The sequence below is a fragment of the Urtica dioica genome, chromosome 5, assembly GCF_054948205.1.
Source record: "Urtica dioica subsp. dioica isolate 48M chromosome 5, U.dioica_male_clone48M_v1_H2, whole genome shotgun sequence".
Lineage (NCBI taxonomy): Eukaryota > Viridiplantae > Streptophyta > Magnoliopsida > Rosales > Urticaceae > Urtica > Urtica dioica.
Window position 1 is genome coordinate 5,366,612 of NC_142760.1, and position 17,503 is coordinate 5,384,114.

The 17,503-nt window shown below is 34.9% G+C and overlaps 1 protein-coding gene across 1 annotated transcript; it reads right to left on the reverse strand.

Moving 5' to 3' along the window:
* Window positions 1–321: 321 nt before the first annotated feature.
* LOC149394973 (protein DETOXIFICATION 16-like) lies at window positions 322–16,791 on the reverse strand. Its single transcript, XM_089615065.1, has 7 exons — window positions 16,407–16,791; window positions 10,662–11,206; window positions 7,935–8,021; window positions 7,788–7,844; window positions 818–1,175; window positions 628–714; window positions 322–529 (listed from the first exon to the last, which is right to left on the reverse strand). The coding sequence occupies exons 1-7, from the start codon at window positions 16,662–16,664 to the stop codon at window positions 500–502; spliced, it is 1,422 nt and encodes a 473-aa protein (XP_089471191.1). The 5' UTR covers window positions 16,665–16,791; the 3' UTR covers window positions 322–499.
* Between the last annotated feature and the right edge of the window lie 712 nt (window positions 16,792–17,503).

A 17,503-nucleotide genomic window follows, 5' to 3' on the forward strand; every position in this document is an offset into this window, starting at 1 on the left:
CAATCGATCTCAGACTCAGACTTATTTTGTAGTTATGACTAGCATGTATACGTTTGTACTTATGACTCATTTTCTTATCATGTTGTGCATCTTTTTTGTTTTAGTAAATGAATGAAATGGTATTTTGCTATTTTAGTTAATCTTAAATTTAAAAATACAAAAAAATAATATATAAAATAATTATATAAAAAAACAGAACTAAAAAATGTTAGGAATCCCTCACTTAAAAAGGATGAGAACTAATAATTTGTACAAGTTAATGAGTTACTTATTTAAATATATTTTTTTAATTTATTTATTTATTTATTATTTTTTGTGTTTGTGCAGATTGCAGATTGAAAACAGCAGAATAAAACGTTTAGAAAATCACTTTATTGTTCTCTATTTTCATCACTAAAGTAGGTTACTAAAAAAGTAGATGGTTGTTACTTGTTACGTACACAGACTTTATGTCAATTATGTCCTTCTAGGAAAAATTTCAAGATCAAAACTACATCTGTTAATGTAATCTCTCAGAGGCTTTTTCCACCTACAAAAAGAAACATAACATGACATCATTATCAAATAATTAATGAAGTTGAAACAGTAAAAAAGAATTAGAAATATTATCATTGGTTTACTTTCTACCTCTTTTTCCCAGTCAGTGTAAATCGTTAGGATTGATAGAAGGAGTGACTGAACGAGCAACGCCGCTATTATTCCCATCCAAAGCCCCTAAAAATTGGACTCAATTTTAAAGCCGACATATACAGAAACAATGGTGAAAATATTTAGTCAGAAGAGAGATACATAAATATTAAACCTAAAAAATGTGTACCTTTCCACCCATATGGTAAACGAAGGCTAGGATTATAGCAATTGGTAAGCCCACAATATAATAAGCTGCCACAATAAGAACTGCACCAATCTTTTGGAGCCCTGAGCCTCTTACCACACCTGAAAGCACAGCTTGAATTCCATCAAGGACATAAAGAATGGCAAGAAGAATCAACAATTGTCCCACATATTTCACAACGATTCTTTCATTGCTGTAACTGTAACCCCAAACGTTGCGTCCGAGGACCATGGCTGTGGCAACAAAAAAAGTCTCTATGAGAACCATGGTCATTGAAATCAATATCGCCAATCGAGCCGATTCTGGTCTCCGAGCACCCAATTCGTTCGAAACCCTAACACTGCGAATCGAAAAACAATCCCAAGTATTATCCTACAAAGTCCCGCTAAAAATTTCAGTTTTCAATGAAAATTGCATAGTCCTTAATGATTAATCAATAATTATTTCATTAAACATTTCTGTAAAAGAAATACTAGTAAAATTCTCATATAAAAAGAGCTAGTTGTATTACTGATATACATTAAAAATAATTACTATAGCTTGAAAGATGCGATTTTTCGTTGAGAATATCAACCAATTTTTTTTTATTCACTACTACAAAATTGATTTTCTGATGTGCAAGACTATCAGATGCGACTAGTCGCATCTAAATAACTTTTAGATGCGACTAGTCGCATCTGATAGTCAATCAGAAGCCGAAAAAATTCGCTCAAATTGTCTTGATTTTGACAATCCGATGCGACTAGTCGCACCTGAAATTATGATGAAACTTTCAGGTGCGACTGTGTCGCATCAGATAGTTTTAAATTTTAGGCGGGCCTCAAATCCCCCTCTTTTATTTCATTAATCTGACGTGGCGAATGAAATTTTTATTTTTTTTTAATTATAATCCGGTGCGACTAGTCGCACCTGAAGAATTATCAGATGCGACTAGTCGCACCTGAAGAATTATCAGGTGCGATTATGTCGCACCTGATTATTAGGGTTTTGTTTAAAAACCCAGGTCGACTCTTCTTCTTCGTAGCCGCTGAAACTTGTTTTTTTTTTGTAAACTCGTTTTTCTCTCTCCCTCTCTGCGAACTTCTCTTCTCCGTCCTCATTAGCCGACTATTCCTCCGTCCCTCTCTTCTCCGACTATTCCTTCGCCTAAGAACACTTCGCCGACCACCACAAGCGCCCGTCTCAGGTTCCGCTGCCTCAGCCGGCCACCGGACCACCACAAGCTCCCGCTCCGATCGACATCCTCAGGTTATCTATCTCTCTCTCTCTCTCTCTCTCTCTCTCTCTCTCTTTCTCTCTCTCTCACTCTATCTCTGGCTCTCTCTTTCTCTCACTAATTTTCTATGTTTCATCAGCCGGAGCTCCGCCACCGTCTCCGCCGTCTCGCCGTGCGCTCAGCCCCGGCCCCGCTTCCTCCGAGTCACCACTGCCTCTCTCTCTCACTCGGTATTTCTCTCTCTCACTCCCTCTCTGCCTCGCTCTCTCTCACAGCCACGTACCCGTACCCACCTCACAGCCACGTACCCGTGCGTCTCTGGTCCTCTGCCTCGTACCCGGCCACCGAACCTACGCCTCATCCGGCCACCGGACCTCGCCAGGCACCACTGCCACCGTCCCTGCTCCGGTCACCAGGTTATCTCTCTATCTCTCTCTCTCACTCTATCTCTGGCTCTCTCTTTCTCTCACGGCAATTTTGCTCTGTTTTGTTCAGCTCCGCCACCGGACCTCACCATCTCCGCTATCCCTGCTCCATCTCCGACAGCGCCTCAGCCACCGGACCTCACCGTCTCTGCTGAATCTCCGACGCAAGGTTAGTGTTTTTATTTTTTTTCCTGATTAAGTATATATACATATATATATATATATATATATATTACTAATTCATATATGAATATATGTGTAATAATATATGTATATATATATATATGTGTGTGTGTGTGTGTGTGTGTGTTTGTATATTGCATATATGTTTAGTTTATATGTGTTACTAATTATAGTATTATATATTGTGTTAAGTAATTTTAATTGGATTAGTTTAATTTAATGTGTAACTTAATTAGTATTAATTTGATAATTAATTTAACATGTTTAATTAGTAATTTGGTTAAGTTTAATAATTCTATTAGTTTAGGTTAAAAGTTTAAATTGATTGTAAATTAGTTAGTATTAATATGATAATTTCACATGTTTAATAATGTGATTTGTTTATATTAGGTTAAAATTATGTTTTAATTTGTTTTTGACATGTTTTGATATATAGTTTGTGACATTTTTAAATTTTTTGCTTTTAATTAATTTAGATTAATTGTAAGTAAATTATTACCTAGAAATTGTAATTAGTTTAATAATTACATTTATGTTGCTTAGTTTATAATTAGTTAATTAATTTGTGATAAGTTTGTGTAGTTGATTTAACATGTAATGAAATTGTAATTTAAATAAGAAAAATAGTTTTGTGACATGCTTTGATAGTTTGTGACATGTTTTAATAGTTTGTGATATTTTGTTTATTTCGATTTTTCATTTATAAATGTTGTGATCGAACCACGGAGGTTCGGTTTAGGGCTGAGCTAATTTATAGGATAGTTCTGGATGGTTTGTGTATGTTTTTAAATAATTTTTGCAGGTTTTTAGTTTGTCAGTATAATAGGGGAAACTCTGTCGAAATTTCGGTAGAGTTTCGAATTAATTAGTTTAAAAACTCCCAACTTATTCAATCCGAGCTCAAAATAACATAGAATTCATAATCTCTCTTTCATTTTGTTCTCCGTCGTCCTTTATCAATAACTCTTCCAAACTTTCATTTCTCGCTCTCATTTAGCGAAATGTCCAATCCAAGTAGAGATTGGATCACGGAGAATAATCGTGTGACATTGCAGTACAAAACCGGTGTTAACGAGTTTATTCGCGCTGCAAGAAGATTCCCTAACGAAAATGGAAAATATCGGTGTCCTTGCAAACCTTGCAACAACGTGAGATGGCACGACATCGGGGTTGTCAGGAATCATTTGCTGAACAAGGGGTTTACCCCAGACTACACAAAATGGTATCATCACGGCGAGCTTGAGCGTGTCGTCCTTCCTCATGAAGAAGATTCCATCGGAGGAACAGATCAGAGAGGAATATGAGGATTGCACGGTGATGTGGAGGATATCAGGGATCACGAGGATTTCGACGATGCTACGGAGCCGACCCAGGGTGAGGTGCGTGCAGAGGAGCAAGTGGAAGACCTCTTCGCCGAGTTGGAAGCAGAATTGTACCCTGGATGCAAAAAGTTTTCTTCTTTGTCGTTCTTGGTTTCGTTGATGCACCTCAAAGTCACGAACCATTGGACGAACAAGTCGTTTACAGAACTCTTGCAGCTCTTGAAGAAGTCTCATCCAGCTGGTAATCGAATTCCGGAGAAGCATTACGAGGCAAAGGCGAAGCTGAAGCGTTTTGGCATGGGATACGAGATGATCGATGCGTGTATTAACGATTGTGTCATATTTCGAAAAGATCTCGCGGAAGTCGACGTGTGCCCAGTATGCAACGAGAGCGGATGGAAGCCAACTGGGAAAATGATACCGCAAAAGATTTTGCGATATTTTCCCCTGAAAGATTGATTGAAGCGGTTGTACGCGTCTCGACACACGTCGCTTCTGATGCAGTGGCACAAAAGAGATCGCGTCAGGGAAGTTGGTGTTCTACGACATCCTGCGGATGGTACGACGTGAAAAAACCTGGACGAGAGATACCCAGGCTTTGCTGCAGAGCCTCGATACGTGCGGCTTGGACTAGCTGCGGATGGATTCAATCCGTTCGGAGAAATGAGTTTATCGTACAGCATGTGGCCTGTGGTACTAACTGCGTACAACTTGCCGCCTTGGTTATGCATGAAGAAAGAGTACTTGATGCTGACGCTTTTGATCCCGGGGCCTCACTCACCAGGAAAGGACATGGACATGTTCTTGCAGCCAATTGTCGAAGAGCTGAAAGAACTGTGGGAGACCGGATTCCGCGTTCGAGATGGCGCCAACGATGAAGTGTTTCGATTGCGTTTTGGACGATTAACGATTTTCCAGCTTGATCCTATTTATCGGGATGGAGTGGCCAAGGGTATCTCGCTTGCCCGACGTGCAACCTTGACACGCCGTCTTTGAAAGTCAGAAACAGGATCGTCTACTACGACCGTCGTCGATTCTTGCGTATGCGTCACCGATTGAGAAAAAAGCACCGATCACTACAAGGATCGCCACGAGAAACGCAGTAAACCCGAGAAGTTGACTCATCATAATAAGAGACGAGTTAGTGACTGTCGTTGACGATGATGAAGAAGACGATGATGAAAATGAGAGACGGGTTGTTTTTGAGAGAGAAGATGTTGATGTCGATATAGAAGATGATATTAACATTATAGGCATAGATGATGATGAATGAGTAATATTTTTTTTGTATGTTTATTTACTATATAATGTAACCACGGTTTTCCTCCGCCATATGTGAGGTTTGTTAATAATAAAATCCATGGTGCCGTCCACGTTTTTTTTAAACAGAAAACTAATATTTATTTACTAATATTGTTCACATCTTACAGGATGTCAGATGCAGGTGGAGATGAGTCTCCGCTACACCGTTCAGGAACAGGTGGAGATGAGTCTCCGCTAGAGACACCGGGTTCCCAAGGTCCTAAGAAAACAAGGGGACCAACAACCGGCTCTACTTCGGCAAAAGCAGCGCTTGGGGTACCCGGTGCGAAAGTTGTTAGGTATGACCCAATCAACCAAACTTTCTACCAGGACGTAAGAAAAACAATAAAAAAAAGTAGGAGTATTCAACAACCGCGTCGGCGCTTTGGTGAAAGTCCATATCCCGGTCACACTTCGTGATTGGAATGAAGTGACGCCCCAGATGTTGGGCAATATTCTGAGCGCACTTCATTCCGAGTACACTTTCGTGTACAAGGATGATGAGACCGAGGAGCTGCTTCCGGCGGATTGCTATCGTCATCAGATTGACCAGACTATCATTCGCGATGCAAAGCGAATGAGGCGCAACCAAAAGTCTAGATTATCAGGGACTTTCTTAGGAAAATGTTGTGGGCAAATGAATGTCGCCAAGAAAGAAATCCCAAAAGGATATCAAAAAGACGATTGGGAGAAGGTGATAGAGGAGTTCGCAACTGACGATTGGAAGGTAATGTATAATTCAAAAAAATTATGTTATCTTCTATGAAATCGAATTACAACGCAATTTAATATGTGCAGAAAAGTCTACTCGCAACAGAGACAATTCAAAGAACAAGAAAACGAAGTCCACACAAGGGTCGATTTCTTTTTTGGCTCATCGACATTTGAACGTAAGTTTATTCTAATTTTGTAATATTTTTTTTTGCAATAAATACATTACTCATAATTTCATAAGAACTGCAGAGTAGGGAAGATGGGACTTTGGCCTCGGCGTTAAACATGTGGGAGAAAAAACATCAAGATGATCAAGGCAATTGGACGACAGCTTGGGCGCAACAAGCATTTGTAAGTTACTTGTGTTAATTACTTAATAATTAAGTTTCAATAATTTTAATAATTTTTTTAACATATGTTTGAAGGCGCGAATTATGACTCAAGTCGAGGATATGCAGCGACAAGCAGCGGAGTCAGGCCAAACGTTTGACATAGACCAGGCGGAGCAGTACACGATGGATACTGTTCTCGGGCAACGTCGAGATTGGTATGTCAGGATAGGTCCCTCGATCCCGAGATCCTCGTATCTCCTAGCTCAGGCTCAGGACGACAGCTCGTCCTCAGGTTCTTCATCGAGTCGCATTCCAGATCCAGTGGTTAGCGAGCTACAATCAACGTTGGCCGCACAACAAGCTCAGATGGAGGCGTTTCAGCGACAGTTCTTTGCCTTCACACAACAACATCCGTCTCCCATGCAGACATCCCTCGCGATGATGCACCCTGGGACGACGCCGCCATCAGCTTCAATGCCGAATGTTCAGACGCCGCCATCCGCTTCAATGCCAAATGCTGATCAGACGCCAGGTTCGGTAGAATTTCAGCGACATCGTTCGAGCGGCAGCGCACCAGGCCGCCAAGGCGCACGAGCAAGATCTGGCGGAAGAGGAGGCCGTGCATTCCAGAATTGGCAGACTTCGAATGAAAAGGGAAACAAAAAGAATAGATTGTAATTTTTTTAATTTATTGAACGTAAATTATCAAATTTTATGAATTTAATATTAGAATTTCTATTAAATTATTTATATAATTATTCTAATTAATATTATTCAAATTATTTATTTAATTTAACAAAAAAATTATTTAATTAATTATTAAATAATTTTTTAAATTATAATTTTTATATATTTAATAGGCTGATTCTATCAGAATCAACATTTAAAAAAAAAAAACTACAGACAATCAGATGCGACTAGTCGCATCTGATACCTTCGCGGGAAGAGTATCAGATGCGACTAGTCGCATCTGATTGTACTAACACCCGCCAAAATATTAGGCAGGGAATTACTATCAGATGCGACTAGTCGCATCTGATACTATAATTCACGCTTTAGTATGTTATTTTGGAGGATATTTAGGTGCGACGTTTGGTGCGACTAGTCGCACCTAAAATGTCGCACCTGATAGTGATGACTTTCAGGTGCGACAAGTCGCACCTAAAATCATCAGGTGCGCACTTTCAGATGCGACTTTGTCGCATCTAAAGTCGCACTTGATGATACTTTCAGGTGCGACATTGGTGCTTTCAAGTGCGACTTTTGTCGCACCTGATGCTATTAATTGTACTAGTGATTAAAGGGGCTATAAAAACTCAAAATTAAAAGTTCAAGCAAGCGAATTAGAAAACAAATTAAGAACTAAAGTACAAATATCCGACAAATTCAGGGGACATCAGTTACAAATAAAGCAAATTTATTTCGCTATAAATTAAATTAAGCTCACACAAGGCTTACCTAATTACGCTGCCGAGACCTGTGGGTATCATGTAAACTGCTGCGCATGTGTTGAGGCTGAAATCATTATGGAATTCGTTAGTAATAGTTTGCTTCCATTTTAAGGATTGCCGGTATTTTCATAACAGGAAATTTACATAATCGAACCTGATTGACATAACCAATGTTTCGAGTTTTGGATTCGGAAGAAAACCGGACAAGAGGACCATCAGCTCGAATGACCAGATTTCCAAACTATTACCAAACAAATGATACATTTGAGCTACAGCTGACTATAAAATATGATTAGGTCTATTATTAACTCTTGTACATAAAATAATTCCTCTTAATAATTATGTGTGGCAAAATGATACATTTGAGCTAGAGCTAACTATATAAACTAAGGGTGTAATCGGGTTAGATTAATCAAGTTTTTATGATGTATTAGCCCTAGCCGATGCAATAAGTTTTTTAGTTTGAGAACCCAAACCAATCTGATTGAAAGGTATAACAAAATCAAACCGAACAAAAAAATAATCAAATTGGTTTGAGTTTGTTTTTCCGGATTATGTATGTATATTATATCTAATACGCCATGTCTTACCAAAAGAATTGCTACATATTAAAATAAAATTAATAATTAAAATCTTCATGTATTTGTAATTGATAAAATATAATGATTATTGTTTAATTTAATTATAATATTATTAAAAAGAAAATATTTTTTAACAATACTTCTTATAAAATATTTTTTAACAATACTTCTTATAAAATATTTATGATCTTAAAAAAATTAAAATATTAACGTCATCGGGTTGTCGGTTCAAGCCAATCTCACGAATATAGAAAATCCAAACCAACCCAAAACACTTGTGGTTTGAGTTGGTTACAATACAACTCAAACTTCTTTATGTTTTAATGAGGCGGTTTAAAAAAGAGTTGGTTACAATACAACTCAAACTTCTTTATGTTTGGTTTGACGGTTTACATGAACACCCATAATACAAACATTAGTTATGATTGATGCTATTGGTTTGGAGACTTTGGACTACAGTTCAGTACATGGACTAAGCCCAAAATTAAACTTTAAATACAGATGAAGAGAGATCCAAAAGTAACTTGAAGTGGATTTTTAGATAACTCTAAAAGAAATAAGCATAGTTTTCAATTGAAATGCTAAATAAAAAAACAAATTAAATCTTGATCTATGTTTCTAATTTAAGTACAGATACACAAAAAAAAAAAAAAATATATATATATATATATTAAAAGGTACTAAAATAAACAGCTAAAATCAGGGGTACAATGAATATATAATTTTTGGGCAAAAAATCAATAATTAGGGAACTTCCACTTCTTGGATCTTAAAATAAATTTTGACTAATGAACGAAAATGACGTGACCTCCTTTAATATACTATTAATATCCGTAAGTTTATGTTTGATTAGGAAGAACATTACTTAAAAAAAAATTGTAATTAAATAAGTCATCTTAATCTTAACGTTTGAAATTTAGTCAACGTTTGGAAAATTATGGAAAAATAGTCAAATGTATGAGATAGCAGTTAGAGTAATGGGTTAAATTCCAAATATATCCTTAAATCAATTTAACGGTTTTTTTTCTCCTAAATTCATCACTCACTCTCTCTCTCTCTCTCTCTCTCTCTCTCTCTCTCTCTCTCTCTCTCTCTCTCTCTTTCTCTCTCTCTATTTTGAATCCGTCACTTTCTCTCTCTTACTTTTTTTCAAACATTTTTTTTTTCATAAAAACTTCAAAAATCAATATCTATCTAATATGAACTCGAAATTGAGTGATTCTAAATAGACCCATTGTGTCGGATGAAAAATAATTTTTAATTCCGTAGATGTAGAAAAATCACGCTACTGCCTTAGATATGTAAATAACTGAATTTTTTTGGAAATTAAAGTATTATTAACACACATAAACATGACGCATTAAATATGAATTTTCATCAAACACAATGGATTAGGGGTGAAATCAGTTCGGTTTGGTTCGGTTTTGGACCAATTTGAAAACATAAACCGAATTTTCGATTTTTAAAAATTTTGACCAATAACCGAACCAAATTGGTCCAAACCCGAAATTCGGTTCGGTTAACCAGTTCTGTAAAACCGATAACCAGTTTTATAACCGTTTTAAAACTGGTTAACCAGTTCTAAAACCGGTTAACCGAAAAAATCGGTTTACCGATTTCAGAATTGGATGACCAAATTTAAAGATCTTACAATTATCCAAATCGGTTATCCGGTTCAAATCGATTAACCCTTTAAAATCGGTTATCCGATTTTAAAAATGTTTATTCGGTTTCAAAACTGGTTATCCGTTTTATATAAAAAAAATCGGTTAAATAACCGATAATCGAATTTTTATATATTCAAAGCCGATAACCAAACCAGTTCTTAAATTCGGTTTCGGTTAACCGAACCGAACTTTTGGTGTGATGATGTGGCATTGAATTTCGGTTTTGGATCGGTTCGGTTATCGGTTTAACCAATTTTTGTATACCTCTACAATGGATCTATTTTTGAAGATCTTGACGCCATGAATACGTAGGATTTGGAATCACTCAATTTCGAGTTCGTATGAGATAGATATGAATTTTTGAAATTTTTATGAAAAAATGTATAAAAGAAAGTAGGAGAGAAAAAGTGACGAATTTAAAATCCGGAGAGAGAAATTGACGAATTTAAAAACTTAAGTTCAAAAAAGTAATTTTTATTAGCTATCATTTATATCACCTAAACTGTTTGGCTATTTTTCTAAAAATTTGCAAACGTTGACTATTTTCAAAATACGAATATTTTTGTTGGTTATTAAACTACAATGCCTTAAAAAATGCTACTAAAATCGTTACTTAAAGTAGTAATTACTTACGTTAACATTACTGCAGAAGGAATCGAGAGCTTGAGAAAGTCATGTATACCCCGAAACGCCTCCTTGGAGAACCCAGTCCATGTGGCCTTACAATTGGGCGAGGCTTTGATATAAACTACAAGCAACAAAGCATTGATCCAATACGACGTCACATTTGCCAGCGCAGCACCGCGACTCCCGAACCCAAACCCGAACACAAACGCCCAGCAGATCGCCACGTGGATCGATGTTGTGATTCCCGCGGCCACCATCATCGGGACAACGTCGTTCTGGGCTTGTAAGAACTTAGTGGCGCATTGGATGATGGAAAAGGCGAAGATGCCTGGGATCATGAGCCGAGCGTACTGGCCAGCCTCGGCGGAGATTTCTGGGTCTTGGCGTAATAGCACTAAGATTGGGCCTGTGTTGGCCCAAATGATCGCAAGTGGAACACTAACGAATAGAAGGACCAGCATTGCTCTTTGTGCGTGGACGCCAAGAAGGTGGTATTGCTTACCTCCGTATGATTGCCCACAGAATGTTTCCAATGCGCTACATAGTCCTCTCTGTTACATTTACAATTTTACATCATCAAGAGATAGTACGGTTTTTATCTTCTAAAAAGAAAAAAAATGAAAAAAATAGCAAGGCTATACTAAAAGGAATATTTTGTTTTATTTAGGGGGATAATTTACCTTTGAAGTTAGTTTTTGAATTATTCTATATATTTTTTTTGGAAGCGTTAAAACGGGAAGAAGTTTACTCCACTAAGATTTTTTTATTTTTTTATTTTTAGTTTTTCCGTTAGAATGATGGGGATGTATCAAAGTAATTTAGAAATAGATCATTGAAAAGCTGCAAAGAAAGTGCTGATGTATCTGCAAGGAACAAAAGATCATATGCTCACTTATAAGAGATCTGACAACCTTGAGGTGATTGAATATTCAGCTTTAGATTTTTCCGGATGCATGGATTCAAGAATATCCACTTTCGGCTATTTGTTCCTTTTAGCCGAATGAGTGATTTCATGGAAAACTGCAAAGCAGACTGTCATTGCTGCATTCACTATGGAAGCTGTATGCGTAGCGTACTTTGAGGCTACTTTCATGGTTTATTGTTGCAGAACTTTATTTCAGGACTTCGAGTTGTTGACACTATCGCAAAGCCGCTGAAAATATATTGTGATAATTCTACAACATCCTTCTTTTATAAGAACGACAAGTATTCGAAACTACGTATATGAAATTGAAATATTTTGCCGTTAAAAAAGAAGTTCAGAAACAACGGGTGTCAATCGAGAACTTTATCACAAAGCTTATGGCTGCAAATTCATTAACGAGATGATTGCTCCCTAAGGATTTTACTGATCATGTAGAAAGACTAGGGATCCTTGGAAGTCATCCTTAATGCAATTTATGTTTTATGTGATTGACACTTTGAGCTCGTTTATTTTGTTTATGTTATGAATTAATTAATATTGTTTCTTATGATTACTATATACATGAATGCATTATGTGAACAAGATCTGTTTGTCTCTGACAAAGAAATTATTGTCAGACCGTTATTAATACCTTAGTATGAGTCATGTCAAGTATGAAGCTGCTATTTTGATACATGAAAGGGACTATGATAACAAATTGACGTAAAATCACTATGATCCTTATTAGTTTTTTATCTTATACTATGCAAAATTACGTTTATTATTAAGCCATATGGTATCTAATGATACATGGGTCAAGTGGGAGAATGTTAGACTTTATCTTATAAAGTTCATGTATGTGTGGCCCTAATGTAATACCAATTAGTTGGCTCAATATATAATAAAAAATCCTATTGGTTAATTAAAATAAAGGTAATTTTCCTGAAAAGCGTAACGACGAGTCTATATAAAGAGAAACCCTATGGATTGGTACTCTCTCAACCCATTACATAGTTTCCCTCTGCCATCAAAAGAAAAGCTCGCAAGTCTATTCCAGTGATTGCGCCACCATCGTCCTAGTTCTCGTCATAGATTGAGGTAGGTGCTCTTGTCTATTTAAGATTGTCTAAATTATGCTTATATATGTAAAAAAATGACATAATTTGTTTACATGCAAACAAATAACATAATCTGTTGAGATATATATATATATATATATATATATATATATATATATATATATATATATATATAATTTTCATGTCCATATTCACTTGAGTTTTTCTCTAGAAAGTAATATTCACAAATAAATACACACATGAGTCTACATATATATATATATATATATATATATATATAGCAACAAATGACATAATTTGTTGACATGTATGTCAACAATTGACATGATTTGTTGACATATATGTTAGTAAATCTAGACTTGTTTGATGATATATTGACATACATGTAAACAAACGACACAATTTGTTGACAAATATGTCAACAAATGACATAATTTGTTGACAAACATATAAATAAATAATACGATTCGTTGTTATAAAATCCCAAAAAATAACAAAAAATCATTGCCGAAATTTAGATTGATATTTTCTTGATATTCCTATTACAATATTAACACAAACTCTGAGACCTAATCCATATTATCCAACTGGTTAGGAAGCCGAATATCTCACCACCAATTTTGGTACTTAATAGTGTAAATTTTTAAACTCCGCACACATTGAACAAAATATAAGATATTTTTCATGAGAAGAAAATATGTGAAATTACGTACAATATTCATAATTTATTAGAGGATCAACGTTGATAAAATAAACTCGTCACTCTATAAAAAAAAAGCAGCTGCGAGATTTATAAGAAAAAAAGAAAAAAAAAATTAAATACGATTATTCATTGATCATCAAATTATTATACAAGATATATCTTGAGTAACCACACTATGTCGATCCTCTAGCAACAATAAAAATTCATTAAGAGCCAAGAAAACAGACTTGCTGAGAGGTTTTAAAAGCCCAAAATGATCCTTGTTAATTCAAATATGTTTCCTTCAAGATTCTTAAAAAATTTATGTCCTTATGAGAAATGTAGACAAATGAGGTAATTGAACCTTAGATAAGACATAACACTGCACAATTATTAGTCCTGCGGATTAGCCTCGAAAGCGCAGAGAAAAGCAGTAAGGACCAAATCGGAAGAGTTCCGTCTCTCCTATTACCAGGGTTTAGCGAAAGTCCATGAGTGAGATCGAGGCGATCAAACTAGGGTTTAACTTATCGTTCCCGAAGTTCTTGGAGTCGAGTCTCGTCGCTATAGATCTAGGGTTTAGCGAATCGTCCCCGAAGTTCTTGGAATCAATTCTCCACCTCACTCGCATCGGAACCCTAAATGATGATTTCTTCTCCGACGAGGACGTTGATGATCGGTCGCTCCTCATCTCCAGCCACGAACGCTCGTATGAAAATTGCCGAATTGGATGTCGTGAAAATCAAGCCTACGACAATCTCAGAGAGAGAGAGAGAGAGAGATTGGATCCCGAATCGACATGACTATCTCACTTTTTTTTCTTGTTGCGGCTACTGAAATAGTAATAGAGATAGGGTTTTGCGAATGAGAGAGAGAGAGAGAGAGGTTGCAGACTTGCCCATAGAAAATATGAAGTTAAAGGCAAAAATGTATTTATATATTGGGGCCACTAATAAAATTGCCAAAATGATTTATAGAAAATGAGTTATCAATGATAATAGATCCGTCCATTTTTCTTCTTATATGATTGAAAAATTGCCTTAACTACCACCGTTTGATAAAAAAAATTCCAATATCCTACCAAAAGCCTAATTTGACAAAAAAAAAATTATTAGTAAGCCACTCGTACAAATACAATTTTACCCTCAACATGATGTCAACAATTGACATCTATTGTTGACATAGATGTCAACAATTGACATCTATGAGTTTTGGGTTCTCTGTTTGTTGATACAGATGTCAACAATCGACATTTATGTCAATAATTGACATAAATTGTTGACATTAATTGTTGAGGGTAAAGTTTTATTTTGTACACGTGGATTAGTAGTATTTTTGGTCAAATTAAACTTTTGGTGAAAAATGAGAAAAAAAACTTATCAAATGTGGTAGTTGATGCAATTCTCTATATGATTTAGGTTTCATATGGCCTAAACCAACTGCTTGGGTCAAGCCGGCCTTGATAATTCGTTGGATACAGTTTAGCAATTTGAATCGTCCTAAAAAAAAATCGTGTATAAGAAGCTTGAGGGTATTATTTATGATAAAAAGTTAGCGATAAAAAGTTGAGTGATAAAAATACCATCATTATTTTGAATAGAACTTAGCATATGTGATGTGATATTGTATACTTTAATAATTCGAATATCATATACAGTACGTTTAGAGATATGATATTCAGAATAAGTAGTTTTGAGTGCCAAAATGGCATCAATATTTTGAATGGAATTCAGCCCCTGGTGTGATATTTCAAAACTTTAAGGGATACCAAACTTTAATAATTCGAATCTTCAAAAAAAAAAAAAAAAAAGTTATAGGGTACATCGTTCGTGATAAAATGTTTGGTGGTAATAAAGCAATAATGCATGAATGAGATTGCAATAATACAGCACATTTGTTCTTTTGATAGTGACAGGGTCAAGAATTATGGGACCAATTTGAAAAACAAAATCAAGAGGGTAAAACTATCAAAAGAAAATTTTTGCTGTTCCGCTAGTATTTGTTGATAATATTATTTAGGTGTTTATCATACAATATTAATAAAACTAGAGGAACTAGTTTAACTATGAGTATATCCACTTCTTACTGTCTTACATAAGGAGGTGAGTACATCTACCTCTCAAATAAGGGGATGCAAATAAGGAGTTGAGTTTGAATACATTAAAAAAAAAAAAAAAAAAAAAACTGATTACGAAAAATTTTCATTCAAGAAAACATCAAATATACTTCTTCTTCTTCTTTTTTTATTTATTTTTTTTATTTTTCTTTAATGTATTATCAAATAACGTACTTCACGTGTAGCATAATGACCCCGTCCTCTATCATAAATTCACAACCATTCACTTAGTTTATTATTTTTTAACTAATACAAAACTTAGTTTATTATTTATCAATAAATCACTTTCTTTGAAACTTTTTTTTTTTTTTTTTGGTAATTATTCCGAACTCTAATATCAATAATTTATTATTTTTGTTGCTATTGTTGAACGGTAATAAGAACGTTTCTAAGTAACAGTCAAACAATCGCTATATCAATAATTTTGTACATAAAAAAATGTTACTTAATTAAAATTTGGATATAGTTTTTCTAATGGGTATATATTTTCATACAGTAAACTAATAAAATATTGAGTGTCCAGTTGATTAAAGGATTATAAGCACCGTATTATAACGATGAGGTATATGTGAAATCTTTTTCTTTTACTTCTGGTTATAGTATTTCAAAGGTGTGAGAGTTATCTAAGGGGTGCAATATATAACATTTTTAAGGGCTTTTCTCTCGCATTACTGAAGAAGAATAATACCATACATTTTTACGTTGACCTAATATATCACACGATTCAATAAGTATCTTCCTCTATTTATAATATTCTAATTTCTGAGAGAACGTGATAGAATTTTATATTGATTTGCTGAAATAAAATGTAGAAATAGTACTTAATAATTCAAATATAAATTTCCTACATCCATACTTAAGATGAAGAAAGGGATCAAATCTAAGATATAATTAAAGTTAAACTTCTCTCAATGACCTAACAGAAGAAATATAATTGAAATTCGTATAATGATAAGATGAATAAACTTACAAGCAAACTGAAACCGGTAACGGAAGCAAACGAAGTGGCCATGGAAGCTCCGGCCAAAGGAAGCTCTCCAAGATGACCCACAAACATCACTGAAATTAATTGCACCAAGAATGTCAATAGATTCACACTGACAAGAGGGCCGGCCAATTTGAGCTGTTTCTTTGCCTCTCCTAAGATCTCCTCTCTCCCCCAACTTGCTTCTTTTATTGAGCTTGGTTTTGATAAGAGGCCAGCTTTTTGCTCTTCAACAACATCCATGACCTCTTTTCTTTTTTGTTCGTATTATGCTGTTTTTGGCGAGTTCAAAGACATTGTAATTGTATATTTTATAATAGCTGTAGTATTAAAGGAGAAAAGTCGTGTGTGATGGCTGTCCCTTTCGGACCCTGTGTCGTAGTTGGTTGGATTTGATCCAAACGATTAAAATAACCCACGTACACTAGCATAAACTGAGCTTTTAGGTATGACGTTTATTTTTTTTTTTTTATTTTTTACTTTTATGTCAAAGAAAATAAACAGTATATTTCGGCTTTAATTAATCTAACTTGCTTATACGTCGAATTTAAAATACACACACTTTTATTATTATAATGTAAATTGATTAGATTATAATAATACTACTTAAGTATTTGATGTAATTTTTACACCAAATGAATAGTGTTAGACTAAATTTTGTGTAAGTATTTATTTGTTGTAAAAATTACACCATTTACGTAGTTTTGGTGTTATCATTGGAGCAACTCTACACGTTTTATGAAATTTCAAAGTTCTCGCTACAGATTTTTGTAGTCGTAAACTGTCCATGAGTGATTATTCTATTTTGGTGACCTCATTCGAGCGATATCGCTAGGAAAATACTTTTTTTTATGTTGAACTATTTGTATTTGTTTATTTCTATCAAATTTATGCTGAAGTTTACACATTACTATTTGTAATTTTAATTTAAATGTTTATTATAAATTATGATATATTTGTATCTAATAATAGTTCGATACTTTTCTAATAGATAGTAGATGTAACACCCTAAAGTACAAACGTCAACTTAATTCTGAAAAATAAGACCTAAAGAAAAATGTGAATCAAAACTAGAATATGAT